We start from the raw sequence: 19,448 nt of genomic DNA, 5'->3' as shown, positions 1-19,448 counted from the left end.
AACTCAAGGGAAATTTGGAATTTCTAGATCTTGTTTTTTTCAGGATGACTATCCCATCACCCCTTATCAATGGAACTTAGTAACGGTTCACCTAGTGGACTCCATAGGAAACTAAAAGCTGGATCCTTAGCTGCAAGCAAAAACATTTACAGAGTATATCTATTAAAAAACATAGGACAGTTTAAGGCCATTCAGACTTACACAGGCACTTGAAGAGTGAAAAGATTTATAAATTATATTTATTGAGCCCAGCAAGTATACAGGACAGATTTGTCTTGTGATACTAAGCTATACAAAATTTATCATTTTTCACAAATTGTAATACCAGATGATTATGGTATCAATTTTCAACTTTTATGTTTATTACTAAAGCAAGTGTTCATGGTTCCCATACAACCTAGTGATGAAATGTTAGAGTACCATTTTGCTCAGTAGTTCAACTAATTAGAGCTTCATAAAATATTACTAGAAAAAAATTAAAAGTAGAGCTCCTGGAGGAATTGTGTTGCTTCTGCAGAATATATTTTCCAGCCAAATCCTGCAATTTGTTTTGGTATTAATAAACAAAATTTAAGAGAGATGTGCACTATGCTATAATTCCAGCATTCCATTGTACAAGGTTATATAGAAGACTAAGCTTTATAATAAAAATTAAACATTCAGTTGGAAATGTGTAAAGAAATAAAGCATGAAGAAATTATTTAAGAACAATCACAGTACAATTAGATTTGTTTTGAGCTTTATAGTATCTACATTGTTGTAGGTCATTCTTTTAGACTTGCAGCAAAACATGCAAGGACTAGAAGAACTTTATAGCTTCAAGTTGAATAAAATACGAATTCTACTAAACATTGTGCTGTTGAATAAGTCAACAATTTGGTGGGTTAATTAGAAGAGAATTAAAGCTTTCTTGCAAAAGACTGGGCACCTAGTAGATTTGAAATTTAGTCATTTGTATAACTATATGATAGAAAAACCAAATCAAGAACCTTAATCCTGCAATGGGAGCAAACTGAAATAGGCTCTTAGGTCAAGTACTTATTACAGCAAACTACACCATGTGACCCATTCAACAGCTTACAGCTCATTAACAGTGATTCATAGTGATTTCCCTTGGATCCTTCTCCCACATACTAACATTTTTAAAGAAAATTTGACAAGCAGCAATTCAAATACAATAAATCATAATTTGTGGTGCCTGCAGAACCATGCCACTATTTAAAATTTTGTGAATTGGATCAAGTTCAGATCAATTTTAATAATAAAGTGGTGCTTGAAACTGATTTTTTTTAAAAAGCGTGAGAATGTATTTATAGTCCAGATAGAAAATATGAAAGTTATTAATATCACTAACAAGCAGATGGCTTTTGACTTCATTCAAACTTAGATTATGCTCTGATTTTGATGTTTTAAACTCCCCAAATATTTTTAATACAGTATAGAAATCACAATATGCTGCCCTTTACAGATTTGTACAGATTGTATGAATTGTTTATATTAAAAGGATACCCCATTTCTATAAGGAATACTTTTATGAATTAAGTTTGTCCATTTCTGATAAAATGTTTTAAAAGATCCACATAGATTTCATAAACCAATCACAGCAATATTAATACCTACAAATACACATTTTGAAAAAAAAATGGCAGAAGTTCAGGATATTTATATAAAGGCATATTTTAATTTCCTTGCAATCTCACGAGATTCCAAATGACCAAAGGTAATATGCTTCATGTTAAACTATCTGAGTTGCCCTTTCCTCTAATTCCACTAATATACATAGTTTCTGTGAAAGAAGCAAACAAAATTAGGATTGAAAAATCCAATTTTTTGGAGACAAAAGTGAGAAATAAATTTAGAGTTGCATTTATGCATTATGGATTTTTATATGCTTATTTACCTAATTTGCATGCAAATTAGAATAGCTATGGCTTGAAAGTATACTTTATAATATATCCATTATCATCTTTCCCCATCATGAAAAGCTTGGTAATGAAATCAAATATTTTGAAAAATAGGGACAAGCTTAATTTCTACAAATATGTACATTTTATGAAAACCAATCATCCACCAATTCAGCGATTATATGCAGTATTAATTGAGGTAATTAAATCTAGTGAGTGTATTCTCTTTGCCATTATAATCAGTTGGTTGCACTCATCTCTGAGTTGCCATAAGGAAAGTAAAGGGGGGGGGAAAAAGGGTGGTGGTGGTGATAAGACTAACCTCACAGAAAGGACAAAACCAAGGAAAATGAAGCCCTGAGGATATGAACATGAATAAGAAAGTTACACTTTTGTTGTGCTATTTTCCTGGACTTTCATACTAAACATGTACAATACAATAATATAATGTTCTGCTTTGTTTCATTTTCTGAACAGTTGCTTCTCTTCTTTGGAAATTGAGGATATTTGTAGAATGAAAAAATATTTCAGTTGACTGAAAACTGGCAATGGCTATCAGTTCTCAATAAGTTTTTTGGCTCTTGTATTGGCTTGCTCAATACGGTTTTTGTTGGTTTCAGCCTGAAACAGAAAACAAAATGTAAATTAAGGTGCACAAAAACTATTCAAGTCTCTTTATAGAAGACATTGTATTTCTTCAAGAATTGCCAAGAATCTGGAGAGCTAAAATAGACACTTAAAGTTATATGAATAGGGGAAAAAAACCCTTTCTCAATTCTTTCAGGATATGGCTTTTTGTAAATTGCTAGGAATTCTGTAAAGATTCAGGGTATTCAAATGAAATGAAAGAAGTTAAATATAAATAAAGGATAAATTCCAGCTTGAAGAGAAAGTACTGGAGCAAATGTCTGAGTCCACTGACTTGCTTAGAAAACAGCCACAGAAATTAGCCATGAAAGTACCATCATATTTAGGAGCAAAGAAGAAAGCAATATAGGTTTACAAGAGAAAACCTTTTAAATAAGTTCATAGCTGACAGATACAAATACATTCTAAGTAATCTCATTATTATACTGCTACACTTACTTATATATAGTGTTAATTTTTTTAAATGTAAAAATTAACATTTGAAACAATTTTTAAAAAAATAAAATTTAATTTAAAATATTTAAAACTCTTGTTAGCAAATATTTACAAGCTATTTACTGTTCAGTCTTAATGACTACCTCTTACTAATCTGTTCACACATGGTACACAAAGGTACCGCTGGTAAGCTTATTGAGAGAAGCAATGCAGAAAAAATACTTAAAACGAGAATTTTTAAGGCTATGAAGGCTTGCTTAACACATTGTAAGCCGCCCTGAGTCTCCGGAAAAGGGCGGCATATAAATCGAACCAATAAATTAATAAACAATAAATAAATTATTTAAAAGAAAATGAGTTCTCAAAACAGCATGGTCACTTTTCTTGATATTATAAAGTGCTGCTGACTTTTATCAGGATTTGTTTATCATCAGTTTTGCACCACTATCATCAGTTTTGCATCAATTTTATGTACACTTATCAATGATAAATTTTATTCAAAATTATTTATTCAAAATATTTTTTTAAACTTGCTTAAATCAATCTTCCCTGATTTATACCTCATTTCTTTCAAAGATTGCTTTGCTTTAAAATTGGTATGAAGTAATAGCAACTTCCTTTTAATAATAAAGATATTTATTCTTTCAACCATCTTATCGCATTTGAATGGGACACTGCAACATGCAAAACAAGAATGTAAGATAATAAATCTATAACCTTGGGTACTCAGTGTGATATCATGGACACTAAATGGCCACTAACACTTCCATTGGTGTCTGCCAGGTTCTCTACCTTATCTGCATTATAAAAAGATTTAATTAACTAAAGGCACCCAGAAAAACAGGAAAGAGGATTAAGATAATTGATGTGGTTTTTTTAAAAAAACATCTGGAATTAGGCCAGCCAATGGTGCTCTGATTCCAAAGATCATTTTGAGAGTTGACCTATTAGTCACTGAATGCAGTATTTATTCCTCCTCACCTCCTACTGTATTTCTGTCATGGCATTTTATATAAACAAGACTTTTTTTTTTCCTGGCATTGGTTTATCCATTACAGAATATCAGTGTTACAGAGAAACAAGTGCAGAACTTTGAGAAAGCCTAGAGTCAGGATAGAGCAACTTCAGTGGCATTTATTCTATTTTGGGCAACACAAATCAGCTTTTTAACCAACCAGGATCTGATCTCTAAGTTCTTGGGCAAATGGCTTTTTTAAAAAAGCAACGTCATCTTCCTGGAAATTAGTGTTATTTATTTTATGAATGGACAGCAACAATTAGAAGGCACATATTACATACTACATATTACATACTTTTCAAATGTGTTCCTCACTCCCAATAATACAGTATTTATTGGCAGTGGTATTCATTTTATTTTTCATATTGTACCATGATGGAACATAGTGTGTTCACAATCCCTAACGGTTCACCATGAAATCAAGCTTAAATATATCCTACATAGAAAAATAATGCTTTGGGAGGAGGAATGTTATCCAGAAAAGAGAACAAAGACACAAACTGCTGGTAAATTGGAATACTCTACACCAGGAGTGTCAGACTTGATCATGTCACAGGCCAGATCGTGATGTATTGCAATGTTTTTTTGCCTTTGCAGAGCTGGAGTGAGGGTGGCCTGTGCGGGTTGTATCTGTGCCACAGGCCACCAGTTTGACAGGCCTGCTCTACACCATGGTACTGTATTCCAGAACAATTAGCTACTCTTCTCAACAATTATATCTCTGATAATTAAGTTTGTTAAAGATCCAGTTCTCGCTTACCTTCTCATTTATCCGGTCTATCTGCTTGTTTTGTGAATCAATCTCACTGCCCATATCCACGGCCATATTTTTCAGATTTCCCAAGATGTGTCCTACTTGAGTTAAGTTATCCTCCATCTCATCTTCTCTGGCATCATTTGTTATCCTTTTCAAAATATAAGAACTGCTTTGAGCACTTGCAAGTTCCTTCTTCTTCATTGTAATGAACTAAATTCATATATTCTCTCCCTCTCCTTCTTTACCTGTCTATCCACATACTCACACTAGTCAAACTACCACAGGGCAGTTCTAAATAGAAATTAAAAGTCATCATCAGTTTAATCACAACAATTACAAAAAATACTAAAACCATAAACACAAGTTAAAAAACAGAATCATAGTCCTAATTCTATCTCACACAAACATTTCATAACTTCAGTCTTAAAATATATCTAATTGGCAATTTATAAAAGAAGTTAAAAATAAGCCTGTGTTTTTATAAAGACCTTTATACATTCCACCAATCATGTTGCAAAATTTGATTCAAAACATTGTCCTATTATTTGAAATCTTTGAAAAATTATTAAACAGTGTTCATTCATGATTTACACAGAATAAGCTTCTCATGATGGTTTTCAATATCACAGTACTGTTGCAGAGGAACAGATACGGAATATGTATTCATCAATGGATGAAGAAGAGACTATTTACCGCTTTATGTATCCTCCACCTGGTCCTCCTGAGGTCTGTTGTTGGTAATTTCCTTCCCGTCCTGGTTGTCTGGTTATTATATGATCACCTGAGTTTTCACAGTTCTCACCCCAAGTTGTCTTATATGCTTTATTAGCCTCAAAGTTCTTTGTTCTATAAGAAAAACAGCATAGCTTCAATTAACTAAAAAGATACACAATTTAAACAGCCAACTGATTTATTGCTTACAGTATTACACAATCAAGTTTGTGATTAGGAAGAAAAATGTATGTACCACTTAGCATTATATTTATGGGTTATCTTTTATTTAATGAATTGTATGGAGAAACTTAAAGAGCCAGCTTGCTGCATGGTTAAGTCATCAGGCTAGAAACTGGCAGTCAATGCGTTCTAGTCTTTCCTTAGGCACGAAGGCAGCTGGATGACAGTGGCCTTATCACTCTTTCACAGCTACAATGAGGAGGCAATGGCAAACCATTTTTGAAAAACTATGCCAAAAACACTGCAGGGACAAGTCCAGGCAGTCACCAGGTATCAAAAAACTGACTTGAAGGCACAAACCAACAAAATATTGAGAAAATTATATTGTACTAATTTCACCAAATCATGCAGCAGATGATCATTACCCTAATGGTAACAAAAATGAAGGAATAAATGCAAAATTTATTTTTTTATTCCAACATTCATATAACCAAGATAAATCTTGTACATATTGTTTTATGCTGTATTATTCTATAATATTTAATTTTTATTTGGTTCCGGACTTACCCCCTACAGTGCTACCTGATATTTTAAAACTGAAACATAGGAATCCCGAGACTATAGGCATTCTTAAAAAACAGTTGCATGCTAAGTAATACATGACAAAAAACATTTTTCCCCATGTAGTAGATCATAGTTAAAACAATATCTGAACATTATCATAACATTTCATATTATTCCTCTAATATTTTTAAATCTATGTACTGTATAAGCTATTACTTTCCTGAAAAATTTCCTAATAGACTTAAATTATATATCAACTTGCATTCTAAACATTGTAACTATTATTTCAGATCAATCAAATCAAAATAACTAAATATAAACTACAAGCATCACGGCACAGATACAACTACAGACCATCACAAGGTTGCTTGCATGTTAAGAAAACATGCACATTCAGACATGCATCATGTTAGAACATCACCTTCAGATAGCTGGTTAGCAGTGCAAACTGCTTCTTAATACAGGTATTTTCCTAAATTCCATTTTGACCAGTTAAGTGGATCCAACCTCTGATGTTAACTCTTCATTTTATTAAGAAAGAAAAGTGGGGTGATTAGGAGAGAATGAAAGAGAGTGGACAGTAAGACACGCAAGCAGATAACTGTTAGTTGACAAACTATTTCCAAGTATATCTTTAACACAAATCAGGAAGAAAAGGAATATTATGAATACTATATTCAAAATTTGTAAAAGTGCTGTGCTATTGTCACAAAAACTCATTTAATTTAGCCCTAGGAATGGAAGAGTTTGATTTCCTTTCATCCATTTCAAATCCATTCAATTCTTCTTACATCTCTACATATTTGCCTTATATACGATTTTGTTATCAAGCATATTGAAAATTCCACAGAATTACTTCTCCAGTGTACAAACATTTCAACTACCACAAGAGCCTCGTACTTTTCAGAGTGAGGGATAAGAAGGTAGTATCAGGGGGAAAAAACTATTACACAGCACATCATGCTTTCCTTGTAATCCTTCATTAAACTGACACATATCTTGTTTCCACCCAGTGAAGCTGAAAGAAAATTTTTTGCAACTTTCCCATGAATTGTTATTTTAAATCTGATTAATATTGACAATAATTCCTTCCATATATTTAATAGGTATTAGGTAATTTAAAATCCAGTCCAAACTTGTATTAATTGCTTTAGTTTCCCCATTCTAATATATTACCAGATTTAAGTCACAGGTATATTTGCACATCTAACTAAGCCTTATAGCGCCTAACTACTGGTACATGACCACTGACTTTTCTTCCTTGATTGGGAGCTTGAAAACAACAATTTAAGCATTCCTTGTTTGAACTTTATTATGTCATTCACCACAACTTGTATTTGTCATTACCAGAAAACCAAAACCAGAACAAATCCACACAAAAGTTAAAACATTCTGGTCATTATTTTATTCACAGGTTAACCTTATGGACAAGTATAGTTAAGTCTAAATTAGCATTTCCCGATTTTTTCCTTTATAGGCACCACTACACTGAACAGAATATTTTTGTAAATTGTAAGAAAAACCAGGGGACAGCAACCGTAGTTGGTGGTTGTCATGGCATGGGACCCCAAAATCATTTTTTTAAAAAACAAATACATTTTTAAAACGTTTAAATTTCACATGACATCAGGGTTCTTGTTTAAAAACTTTTAAAATTTGGGGTAAAAATGCCACAATTTCATGGCTTTTCAAATGACAATGACGCCATTTTTTTTATTTTGGAGTATACACTACCAACCATTGCAACAAGAGTTTTCTGGCTTCATAGATCTGGAGAAAGGAGCCATCATTCACACTTGCATACACCCATACAGTTTTGGATAATACCTCAGTGGAAAACCTGAAGGGGCAGGTTGGGGTCAGATCATCCCAGAGGAGGACTATTTATGTAGTTGGCTCAGAGTCTATCTGACTTAATAGCACATAAATAAGACCATATGAATGCAGTCAGTGGCTTGGACAGTGTTAAGGTAAAATGTGATTTCTTTGAATTTTGCTTATCATGTTATGTGAACCCAGTTGCTATTGTTTGTAAACATGGTTTATGGTTTAGGATTATAAATGAACACAGACCATGGTTCAGTACAACATCCAATTTGTGTTTTGAATTCTGTAGCAGTTTTTTTTTCCATCAGAGAGAACAGTAGCTTAATTAAATTTTCTAGTCACTGAAGTTCTAAACAGGAGTGATATTTTTCCTTGAAAAAAGCGTCTTACCAATCTGCTTTTAACTGACCTATTGCATGGACAGACACAGAGACCACAGCACTTATTAAGCTCTGTCAAGTTCTTTTCAGCTTCTTTCATGTCTTTGTTTATTTGATCCATACCTTCTTCTATGTTGTTTAACTTTTCTAGGAAAAAAAAGAAGCTTTAGAAACGTTAAGTAACGTAAATGCTTACACTTCATATAGGAAGGTCTGCATTCAAAACACTTTTTAAAAAGCATTTAAAAGCAGCTTAAGAAGTGTTAATGTTTCTGGAAAATACTGCAAGCCTATGGACAATGGCCATGCCTGTATCCGGACTGCATTAATTATGTATCTTTATTATGTATCATTATGAAATACAGGGTTCTACATTTCTAATCAAATATGTCATTGTTCTTTATTACACTTGTGCAACTCACCGCCTTGTTCATCTAACATGGTAATGGTTTTGATTCCAGTATCTTGGGACTATAATGGAAAAGAGAGAGAAATACAGAACCACTACACCATGGAATTAGTGTAACGACACAATTTGCTACAGACTATTGTATGGAGACACTACTAAATAATTACATATAAATTGATCAGCATAACTACTACTATATAAAATTTCCTTCCAGGTAGAATAAAAATCCTAATATTGCAAGTTATTTTGCAATACTGGTATAGGTACCTGGTGAATTTGTTACTTTTGTTTATTGGTCCTATGATAAAATTATTTCAATTTTATATAAAGTTTCATTGTTTATTTATTTTTATTTATTTAAGAAAATTTATATGGCTGTTCAACTTACTCTCAGTGATTCTGGCTGGCTTACAAAAATAAAAACCCGATATTAAAACAATTTAAAAGCAGAAAATTAGAGAAAAAAGCAGGGAAGCTTTCTAAGAAAATCTGAGAAATACTTCCATACATCTAATGCTTCATGAACATAATATACTCAATGTCATTTCATGTTCTCCACCTGATTTCCCCTGCCCCCCAGCTCAAAGAAAGCCTTTAACTTCTTCCTTACCTCAATGGCCATGCCAAGGATCCTCCTTGTGCTTTCCAAAGACTAAAATAAAGATAGATTTCATTTCAGGCATGGAGATTTTTAAAGATATGTAATAATTATATAATTTTATACATGGCTGTAAGTAAGCACTACAGTATTCTCTTGTTTCTGACACAATGCAACTAAGCAAGGTTTTGTCTTGATTTGTCTTATTTTAAAAATCAACATTATTATGCAGCCACTATTTTCCAGACAAACCCCTCTTTTTAGATTCTGTGCAAAAGTCTGTCCTCCTGGAATCTATAAACTTTCTTTTAAAAGAGTCTGAAGTTTCTGCTATTGTGGCAGTGTAGACAAGCAGAAATATGCCATTAGCAAGTGTCTTCCAAGCCTGGTGACATTGCCACTTGATGGTCCTTTTTGGCAGGGTGAAGAGGATGGGAAGGGAATTGTTGCAATGGCTGATCCACTCTGCCTTTCTCTTACCTTCTCTAAGGGAAAGTACGTAAGACCCCTCACAAAAGAGGCCACCTGCTAATCCTGAAATGACCTTGTGGGGCTAAAATACAGTCTGGAGGAAGGAGGTATGTTAAAGTGCGGCATCTATAATAGTTCCATCTTTTCTTTTTGGCATACCATCCTTGTTTTCTCCCAGTTCTCTTACTTCCACTATATTCCCTGGCTACTGTGCTAAGAAAGAACTTCAGCAGAAGTAGCCGTTTCCACAGATTAAACCTTGCAATTTGCTAAGCTTGATTGTGCTTATTCATGAGGGATATTTATTATATGGTAGTGGTGGTGTTTTGCACGCAGGGCTATTTGGGACACGTAAACAAAGCTCTCTCCTTCAGAAAATGCATTAATCTTAGGGAAAAAAGTATTTTTGCTTTCTAAATCCAAGTGATTTAGATCAGGGGTGTCAAACTCATGGCCCATGGACCGGATGCATCATGTGCTGGCCACGCCCACCCCATTTTAGCAAAGGGGAAAAAAGTTGTGATACATCACGTGATGACAATGGGTCGTCACGAGTTTGATACCCGATTTAGATGATTTAAACCTTTACTGCAATATTATCAAGCAATATGAGATAAGCAATCAATTTTAATGGAGATCATGCACTCTAAAAAGTTTATCTACCCAAATTATTGGGCAATAATATATTATTTGAGGTACTTACTTCATCTGTAACTTGATGGGCTCTCAGTTGAATTTCTTCAGGTGACAACTCAGCCATGACTGACCTGTGCTTTTCAATGTTCAACTATTCAGAACAGGATTTCTTCTAAAATAGTAAAGTATCAGTGATAAGGGTATAATCTTGACCAATTTTAAGCAAATAGTGTCCTACTAAACTTTTATTTATTTATTAAATTTATATGCCAAATTTATAATCAGTTTAATTGTCAGCTTTCTAGGAAAAGAAAACAAATAAAAATTTCAATGTTAGAATATTCTATAAAAATGAAAACATAAAGTTCATGAAATAGTTCATGTATTTATTTATTGTCTGAATCAGTCTATATGGCCATCTACCTCAACAAGTGACTGTTGGCTGCAAACAGAATTAAAATAAAGTAAAAATAATTACAAGCATTACCAACATTGAAACGCAAAGTAGCCAAGAAACATCAAAATAGCCAAGAAACATCAAACTCAATCAATGTAACCAAGAAGTGGCTCCCTCCACACAATCTGGACTTTAAAGCCATCCTGATCTCCAGATGATTGTCTTTAATGGTAGAATACCTACACCTGTGATGGCGAACCTGTGGCACGCGTGCCACAGGTGGCACGCGGAGCCATATCTGTGGGCATGTGAGTGTTGCCCTAGCTCAGCTCCAGCGTACATGTGCGTGCCAGTGAGCTGGTTTTTGGGCCTTCCGGGCCCACTGGAAGTCAAGAAATGGGGGTGTCCCCCTCGTCGAGATGTGTCCTCCAGGCTTCTACGCATTTCATCAGCCGAGGTCCCAGGGGAGGGGTGGGGGGTGGCGGTTCTGGTAAAGGAAGGTCTCGCCCCAAGGGAGGCCACTGTACCTCAGATAGCCGGATGCGAGTCTCTCCTTGTGAAGTGGGGACAAGGGAGGCAGATGGGCTTGCTGATTACGTACCTGGCTCCCTGCCACGTGTCGGCGGCCCTGCCCGAGCTCCTCAACGTGATTGCCAAGGTGACGGTGGAGACCCCCAGGCTCATGGTCATGGGGGACTTTAACTTGCCGTCTGTCGGCGAAGCGTCTGAGGCAGCTCGGGAGTTCATGGCTTCCATGACGGCCATGGACCTGACCCAATTAATTCATGGACCCACGCACACGGGAGGACACACTCTGGACTTGATTTTTGTCTCTAGACAGTGGATGAATGATCTTGAGATAGGGGAGTTAGTGACTGAGCCCTTGTCATGGTCGGATCATTCCCTTTTTAGGCTTGACTTTCTAACCGCCACACCCCACCGCAGGGAGGCGGAACAGACCAGATGGGGGGCTTTTCATCAGGTCCGCCTGATTTGCCAGTTGCATCCCTTTCTCGATCGGGACTCCTTACGCACAGTCACTCAGGCACTCGTCACTTCCCGCCTGGACTACTGCAATGCTCTCTACATGGGGCTCCCCTTGAGGAGCACCCGGAGGCTCCAACTGGTGCAGAATGCAGCCGCGCGGGGGATTATGGGAGCTAGGGGGCACTTCCATGTGACACCTCTCCTGCGTGAGCTGCATTGGCTTCCAGTTGTCTTCCAGGTGCGCTTCAAGGTGTTGGTTACCACCTTTAAAGCGCTCCATGGCATAGGACCTGGGTATTTGCAGGACCGCCTTCTGCCGCCGATAGCTTCCCACCGACCAGTACGCTCCCACAGAGAGGGACTCCTCAGGGTGCCGTCAGCCAGGCAATGTCGGCTGGCGATCCCCAGGGGGAGGGCCTTCTCTGTGGCAGCTCCTGCCCTCTGGAACGATTTGCCCCCGGAGATACGAAGGATATCGGATCTCCGGGTCTTTTGCCGTGCCCTGAAAACTTTTCTTTTCCATCAAACAGGGCTGGCGTGAACCCCCTCCCCCTTTTTTAGTCTTTTTAGTTTTTTAGTTTTAAATTGTCATGGGGTTTTAAATTGAACTGTTTTAAATTGGGCCAGTTATATAATTCTTTTAACAATTTTAAATTTTGTATCTGCATGTATTTTAGTTCTGGCTGTTCACCGCCCTGAGTCCACCAGGAGAAGGGCGGTATACAAATTGAAATAAATAAATACATGATAAGTTAATAAGGAGACATCAAGTTTACTCCAACCACCCCCTTCACCAAATGATTCTCACGCAGATGGTCTTCCATAACTCTTACCAATTTTGGACCTAAGAAATTAATTTCTAACTTTTTATCAACGGTCACTACTATTTCTAAATAATCTAAGACATATTGATTCCCTCATTTGTTCAATTCTTCTGCTTTTTGAGGGCTCACCCATCTTTTTTAAGGTATTAATTAGTATAGAATTACAACTGTTGGGTTCAAGCAAAATTGGATGGCGAGTATTGTTTTCTTCCCCAGAGAAAAATACATTTCTAGGGATGTATTTGCAGAGAGTACAAATTAAACAAACTTATTTTAAATAGGACTGACAATCATATTTCAGTTGCCTTTACTAAATAAGTTCAGTATTCAAATCTGAAGAAAATATAAAACATTCATAAATAGTAAACAAAAAGATGATGTAATTGACACACAGAAGGGCAAAGACAATCTGCATGCAGGACAACTATAACAATGAAAATGGCATTTCTGACTTGCCAGATAGAACTATCAGATCTAAATAGCTACCTCAGATAAAGAAGTCTGCAAGTTGCCCAGATTCATCTCTGGTTCCACCATTATCACCATTCACTGGAATGTAACATACAATTATAATTTTGTACCTGTACTTCCCTGACTATATTTACAAAGTCTACTCTAACTATGTCAGACCATCTTCACTCACATATATTAGATCCTTCCCTTTTTCTCTTAGTTCCACAAACACTGTTTCTTTCATTTCACTTGGGAAGTCACCTTCCTTGCTTTGTGTTTACATGCCTAGACATAGTCCTCTATATCTTGTGATAATCAGCCAGATAGGCCTGTAGATACTGATCTCCTGGGCCCATGGTGTGGCTAACTGGCACTTTCATATTAAACTTTTTAATAAGAGGAAAAGAGAGTAGACTAAGTCAATGTCCAATATACAACATTCCAGTAAGGACAATGCAGGTCAGTTTTGACAAATTTGGCTCAGTATTGCCATAAGTGTAACTAAAACAAGTCTTACTGCATATATTCTCATGCTATTCTATGAAAATTAAGATTTCTAATCTAGGGACTATCTTACAAATTAACATATTATTGCCTGCATCCTAATATAATCAGGAAGTATATGCAATGTTCAAAGATACACCTCAAGATGCTTTCATTTACCTATTCTTGGGATTCTTTCATTTTGTCACAATATAACGAGAAGAAAAAAAACAAGTGACATTTCATCCCAAAGCACTATGTGAAAAACATAAAGTAACATACATTTATGCAGCGTTTTTCTAACTATTTTAGTCAAAATGGGAACCTCTGCAATTTGCTAATAGTATTTTAATTTTAAAGGAGTGGAGACTGCTATTTAGATATATATTGTATTGCTATTTGTGTGCCAGACAATATTTCCCAATTTCCATCACAAAGAAATGTGGAGGAGAAATATTAACTCTGAGCGTCCCTCTATTCATGGAGAAAGTGCAGGAGAAGAAGAGAAGTTGCTCTGCACACACAGCAGAAAAGGTCTTCACTCTTCTCAGGAATCCCAGTTTATTAAGTTGTAATATTAGGACATATTTTCAGCAGAAATCATTTGTTCTTCTGAAAACTAATTATGAAATTGCAAAAGTAAACAAATCCTCAAAATAGAAAAGTAGAAACCTTCTGTCAATTGGCTTAAATTGACTGCATTTATCCACTGATAAATTGCTATTAACTGATGGACTTGATTCACCATCCATGCTTCCCATCCCCACCCCAAACTTCAGATAAGAAAGGTACTTGAATGGAAATACACTTGCAAGAAAAGACAGTGATGTAACTAAATAAAAAACTGAATTTTTAGTCTCTTGGGGACAATTAGGATAGGTATGTTAAGTCTATCAAATGCTTAATGTATCCATTTAACTTTCATTTTATGCTTAAAGTCTATTATAGTCTACAATTTTGCCACTAAAATGACAATGAGTACATAATATATTTCCCTATAATTCAGGATGAAGTCAAAAACTTAAATCTATGATGAAACAACTGACTTTCCAAAGTACCTATGAGCTTTCATCTAGGATGGAACTTCTTATGTAAATCTATTAAATTACATATAGGGACAACCTCCTGATTCTGAAAATGAAAAGCAAAAGAAAGGCTCCAAGAAAATAGTTGCATTACTGAACTATAGTTCCCCAAAAAATATAAAGAAGTAACTAAAGATTTTTGCAAGTGGGTATTTTTTTTTTCTTTTAAGGGGAACCTGATTTTGCACAACTCTCTACTGTGAAAGAATAAGAAATACATGAATAGTAGTTAAATCTGAAAGGGCTTCCAGATTTTGTTTCCTGTCCTTTCACCTATTCACTCTTCTGCCCTCTTCCAATCTGCACTATTTAATGGAGAGGGGGAAAAAAAGTGAAAACTGCTACTGCTTCCTGTTGCTCTTGTTGAGGCTTTTAAAAAATGCAGTAAGGAAACAGATGCTGCCAAAGGGATAATAGCCACCACTATGTTAATCGTGAAGGCTGTAAGAAACAGAAATATTACTTTGAAAAGCCCTCTCGTTTCACGCTTCTCTCGCCCCCCCCAATATTGAAGAGTCCTAAAACAAGTAATAATAGCCCTCTCCAGTCCCAGCGCCTCCTTTGGCCCGCCAAGTGAGGGTTCAGCAAAAGGCTCCCCACAAACAAGAAATACAGCGCAGCCCGGAGAGGAAGCCAACCGGCAGCATTCCTCCCGAAACCCAACCAGCCCAAGCCGAGGCCTAAGCCGAGAAGGCAGGGCAGCCACGGACGCTCCCGCAACCCCCCCCCCCCGAGGGGTGACAACTTCTGGCCCCGAGGTCGGCCTCGCCGCCCGGCTCCGAGGGATGCTGTGGCGCTCTCCCCTCGGCCTCTCCGGCTTCCCGCGCCCCTTCCCTTCCCTTCCCCAGGACGCCTCGCCGCCCGCTTCCTTGGACTGCTCTGCCGCCGCCTCGCCCAGGAGCCCGCCCGCCGCTTAACCCCTTTGGCTTCCTCCGGCGGAGGAGAAAAGCCTCTGCCTCCCCAGCACCCAGCACCCCCCCCCTTCCAACCACCAACCCACCCCGGTCCCTCCGGCGCTCCAGCCTGGCTCAATGGGGCCTTGCTTTCCCCCCCTCGCTTCCCCCCCCCTTCGCCCGGAGACATTCCTGGCTCGCCCCTTCCTCCTTTCCTGCCCGCCCGGCTCTCGCTCTCCCCGCCGCTCCTTCCCTCCGGAGACTCACCACGTTTCGGTGGCAAAAAAACCTCCCGAGCTCGCCCCGTGGCTCCACCCGCCAGGCCTTTCGGGCCTCTGGACGCAGATCTCCCGCTCTCTCCGCCGAGGGGACGAACCTCGCGCCCTGTCTTCGGAAGCCCCTTCCCACCGCCGAGCCCCACCCAGCCAGTTTCCCGCAGTGCCGCTTTCTTCTCCTTCTTCTTCTCCTACTTCCCTCCGGTTCCTTCGGGGGCCCAGCTGTTACCTCCTCCCTGCTCCCACCTACCCGGTCCCTGAGTCGCAGCGCATTGGTCGCTTTGGGAAGCACTGCTAATAGCTATTGGTGGGAGGAAATGATCGTCATGTATTATCTCCTCTTTCGCTTTCTCAGGTTGTTGATTCACCTCCAGCATCCTGTTGGCGCTGAGTTTATGTTTTTTTTTAAGAAAGCCCCGTTCAAGGTACAAAAGGTCTCAGCTGTGGTAAAATCAGATCAGGTTCCTGCTGTACAGACATATGCCCTGACAACACATCTTCTAAAACAAGCAACACATTTTTAAATGATCAGTTGACTGAGTTTCATGTTTAATGAATAAAAGATAACAACAACAACAACAATAAAAATAATAATAATGAAACATGTAACTGTAGGAAGTAAGCACCCACCCCTTTCCTAGAAGAATGAAATATTTTAGGAAATATTAAAAAGGCAGAATATTATGTTTCCCTGGATGAGAAATGGAGAAGCATGTTTTAAAAATGAAGCAGCTCCCAGCTTCCTGCCCCCCCCCACCCTTTGTCAATGGGCCAGAGGCAGAAACTCAATTCCCTCCCATCTTTGTCAATGGACCATCATCTGCAACACAATAGGACCCATCTAGCAACAGAAACTAACACAATAGGACCCATCTAGCAACAGAAACTCACCACATGGCACCTGGGAAGATTACATCAGCCAGCAAGGCTAGCTAAGACCTCCACCTCCTGGGAGTCTGACAACCAATCAGGATACTCATTGTGGGCCCCAGGAAGTTCAAACCCAGAGAGGGCATAAAACGCAGGGACTCACTGCATCTCACCCCTTTTCTGTTCAGGAACTCAAACATGTGATCCTGACCACCATTAAACCATCTTTCCAAGCAGTCTTCATGTTTCCAGTGTCTTTTTCCCACTTGGAGTTGAACCCAGAAGGATATTTCTTCTAATATAACCGTGATACCCATTGTCATCGGGGCATTTGGTACCATGTCCAAGAATTTTACAAAACACATCAAGAAATTGCAGCTTCCAGCAATAACACCAGCAGAACTGCAAAAAAACTGAGCTACTCGGAACATCATATATTTTAAGAATATATGGTATCTTGGACGCTGGCAGCAACCTGTATCAACCATTAGCACCAGTCAATGGTATTTGTGACACATTTTTAAGTGTTCAGTTGACTGAGTTTCATGTTTAATGAATAAAAGAGATAATTACAATAACAATAAAACAACAATATCAACGTGTATTACATGGCCCAACCATCAAATCATTCTTCAAACATATCAACACAATAATATACAAAATGCTAAGTGCTCAAGAAATACAGCATACTGTCCCATCTGGCAATTCCCTCCTTGAACTATAAACATCTATAAGAGCTCTGGAAATATTAAGAGTTTTTTTTTCTTTCAGGAGCCCTTCATACTGTAAAAGAGCTTTTGTTTATATGGGTTATAGTTATCAGTATTTACGGTATTAAAAAATGAAATAATAAAAATGATGCATTCACTGCTATTATCTTTCCTCACAATTGTTCGATGGAATTTTAATGTTGTCTTACTTTTCAACATAGGTTAGCAAATAATTTAATTTTGGGGAACCCTGAGAAGGTCTTGGAAGACTTCCAAGTGTCCTAGAACCACACTTTTCTCAGGGGCTTATATGGATTGTTTATATTTGTTCAACCTGAAACTCCAGATAAATCATAGATTACTTATAATTTTAAGGAATGAATAGTGAATTAAATCAATGATTTGAAGGTTTCTGTTACTATCATGGAGCAGAAACATAGACGTGGAGATTGATAAGGGGCATGCATAAGCACACCAACGTGCCTACCGTCCCTGTCCTAATGTCCCTTTTTATTCGTATTCATTTCATGTATTCATAATCATGTTTATACTTTTATCTATTATCTTATATATACTTGACAAATAAATTAAATAAAAATAGATCCCCTTGATGTCACATGTAGGAGTGAAGTGTGCATTACCAATGTGTGAATGATAGCCAATTGTATATCTCCATCTAAGCTGTGACACAGATGTCAAATTCTGATTTCGGTGTCTGGAAGTAGTTAAATGGGATGAAACATATTAAAGCTGAGCCCAAACAAGACAGTTGCTGTCTTGTAATGTTATGTTGATCCTGGCACTGTCTCTAGAGGTGGAAGCACCATTCGTGAAGGGACCCATGTATATTTGGTGATTCTCCTAAATTCACAGCTACTGCTGGATGATCAGGTAAAGATTAGAGCCCATAGTCCCTTTAGCCAGCTTTGGTTGGTGACTAGTAACTCTATCTGAAACGTGAGAACCTTATAACACTCATTCACATCTCTTCTCTGGGCTACTGCAATAGACTCTAAATAAATCTACTTTTGGAGACCATTTGGTAATAATAATTGGTACAAAATGCAGTGCTCTACATATCCATGCCTTGGATTTACTTTTCCTATATTTGCTCCATGAATCTAAAATGATGATTGATTTGATTGTTATAGAAGTACATATGGAGTGCCTCAGAAGGTGTAAATTATGAAAAAGGATCTTTGGTGAAATGATGCAGGGCAAGAAATTGTGGATACAAAAAGCATATAAGAGTATGAATGTGACAAACAACTGAGAATGAAGGATGTTGCATCAAATGTGTAGAGGGCAACAAATAGTTGAAATGATGTCAAAAAGAGCTGTGTATGTCTGCCTACTGTTATATACCCGTAATTGTTAGAAATGAGTATACTCAATTGAGTCTTATTATACTTAATTGAGTATATTAAGAGAAACTTAAAAATAAGTTAAATAAAGTGGTAACAAAAGTACTTTAAAAGTGTAGGTGACAAATGGATTGGGTCAAGAATAAATGGATACTCTGCATAAAGCTACTAATTTGTGAAATGGAGTACTGTAACAAGTAGTATGGAGGTGCCATAATTAATGGGATCCATTATTATTATAGCTCATCCCAATGAAGGCATATGCCTTTTTTCTTTTGATTATTGTTAATGGCTGTTCCCATATAAAATAATGAATTTCATTAAGAATCCATGCCTTGAGCCAATATTTTCTGCTACTTTTATACCAAGGTAATGTGATCTATGATTTGATAGTGATTTCATATAGGACCATGTAAAAATAATCGTGTAGACCTTAGTGCTCTCTGAGCTTTATTGTTTGCTTGCAGATGTTTTGTTACTCATCTTAGCAACATCATCAGTGCTAACAAATTGTGATACAAAAACATCAGACCCATGCTTATTGGGTTTCATAGTTATGAGATATT

The 19,448-nt window shown here is 37.2% G+C and overlaps 1 protein-coding gene across 2 annotated transcripts; it reads right to left on the bottom strand.

Annotated features, from left to right (window-relative positions):
* Positions 1 to 209: 209 nt before the first annotated feature.
* On the bottom strand, positions 210 to 16,244 carry SNAP23 (synaptosome associated protein 23). 2 transcript variants are annotated; one of them, XM_087882306.1, is made up of 9 exons: positions 15,931 to 16,237; positions 13,236 to 13,298; positions 10,609 to 10,713; positions 9,447 to 9,488; positions 8,850 to 8,898; positions 8,457 to 8,574; positions 5,456 to 5,608; positions 4,766 to 4,910; positions 210 to 2,525 (listed from the first exon to the last, which is right to left on the bottom strand). In XM_087882306.1, exons 3-9 carry the CDS (start codon positions 10,663 to 10,665, stop codon positions 2,460 to 2,462), a joined length of 630 nt encoding a protein of 209 aa, XP_087738432.1. In that variant the 5' UTR covers positions 10,666 to 10,713; positions 13,236 to 13,298; positions 15,931 to 16,237; the 3' UTR covers positions 210 to 2,459. The 2 variants fall into 2 exon arrangements, with proteins under 2 accessions (XP_087738432.1, XP_034273654.1); XM_034417763.3 differs by lacking the exon at positions 13,236 to 13,298 and having other exon boundaries at positions 15,931 to 16,244.
* Between the last annotated feature and the right edge of the window lie 3,204 nt (positions 16,245 to 19,448).

The sequence above is a fragment of the Pantherophis guttatus genome, chromosome 1, assembly GCF_059756535.1.
Source record: "Pantherophis guttatus breed Tessera chromosome 1, ASM5975653v1, whole genome shotgun sequence".
In the NCBI taxonomy this organism is placed as follows: domain Eukaryota; kingdom Metazoa; phylum Chordata; class Lepidosauria; order Squamata; family Colubridae; genus Pantherophis; species Pantherophis guttatus.
The sequence above is the reverse complement of the archived record's forward strand: the minus strand, read 5'-3'. Positions and strand labels throughout refer to the sequence as shown.

What these genes read in the sequence shown, in the direction of transcription:
- SNAP23 (XM_034417763.3), bottom strand. Translation starts at nt 10,665, where the DNA reads ATGGCTGAGTTGTCACCTGAAGAAATTCAACTGAGAGCCCATCAAGTT. An exon ending in TGTGTCTGTCCATGCAATAG is followed by an intron (nt 5,609 to 8,456) that starts GTCAGTTAAAAG and finishes TTTTTCTTATAG; the next exon opens with AACAAAGAACTTTGAGGCTA. An exon ending in GGTGGAGGATACATAAAGCG is followed by an intron (nt 4,911 to 5,455) that starts GTAAATAGTCTC and finishes TATTTTGAAAAG; the next exon opens with GATAACAAATGATGCCAGAG.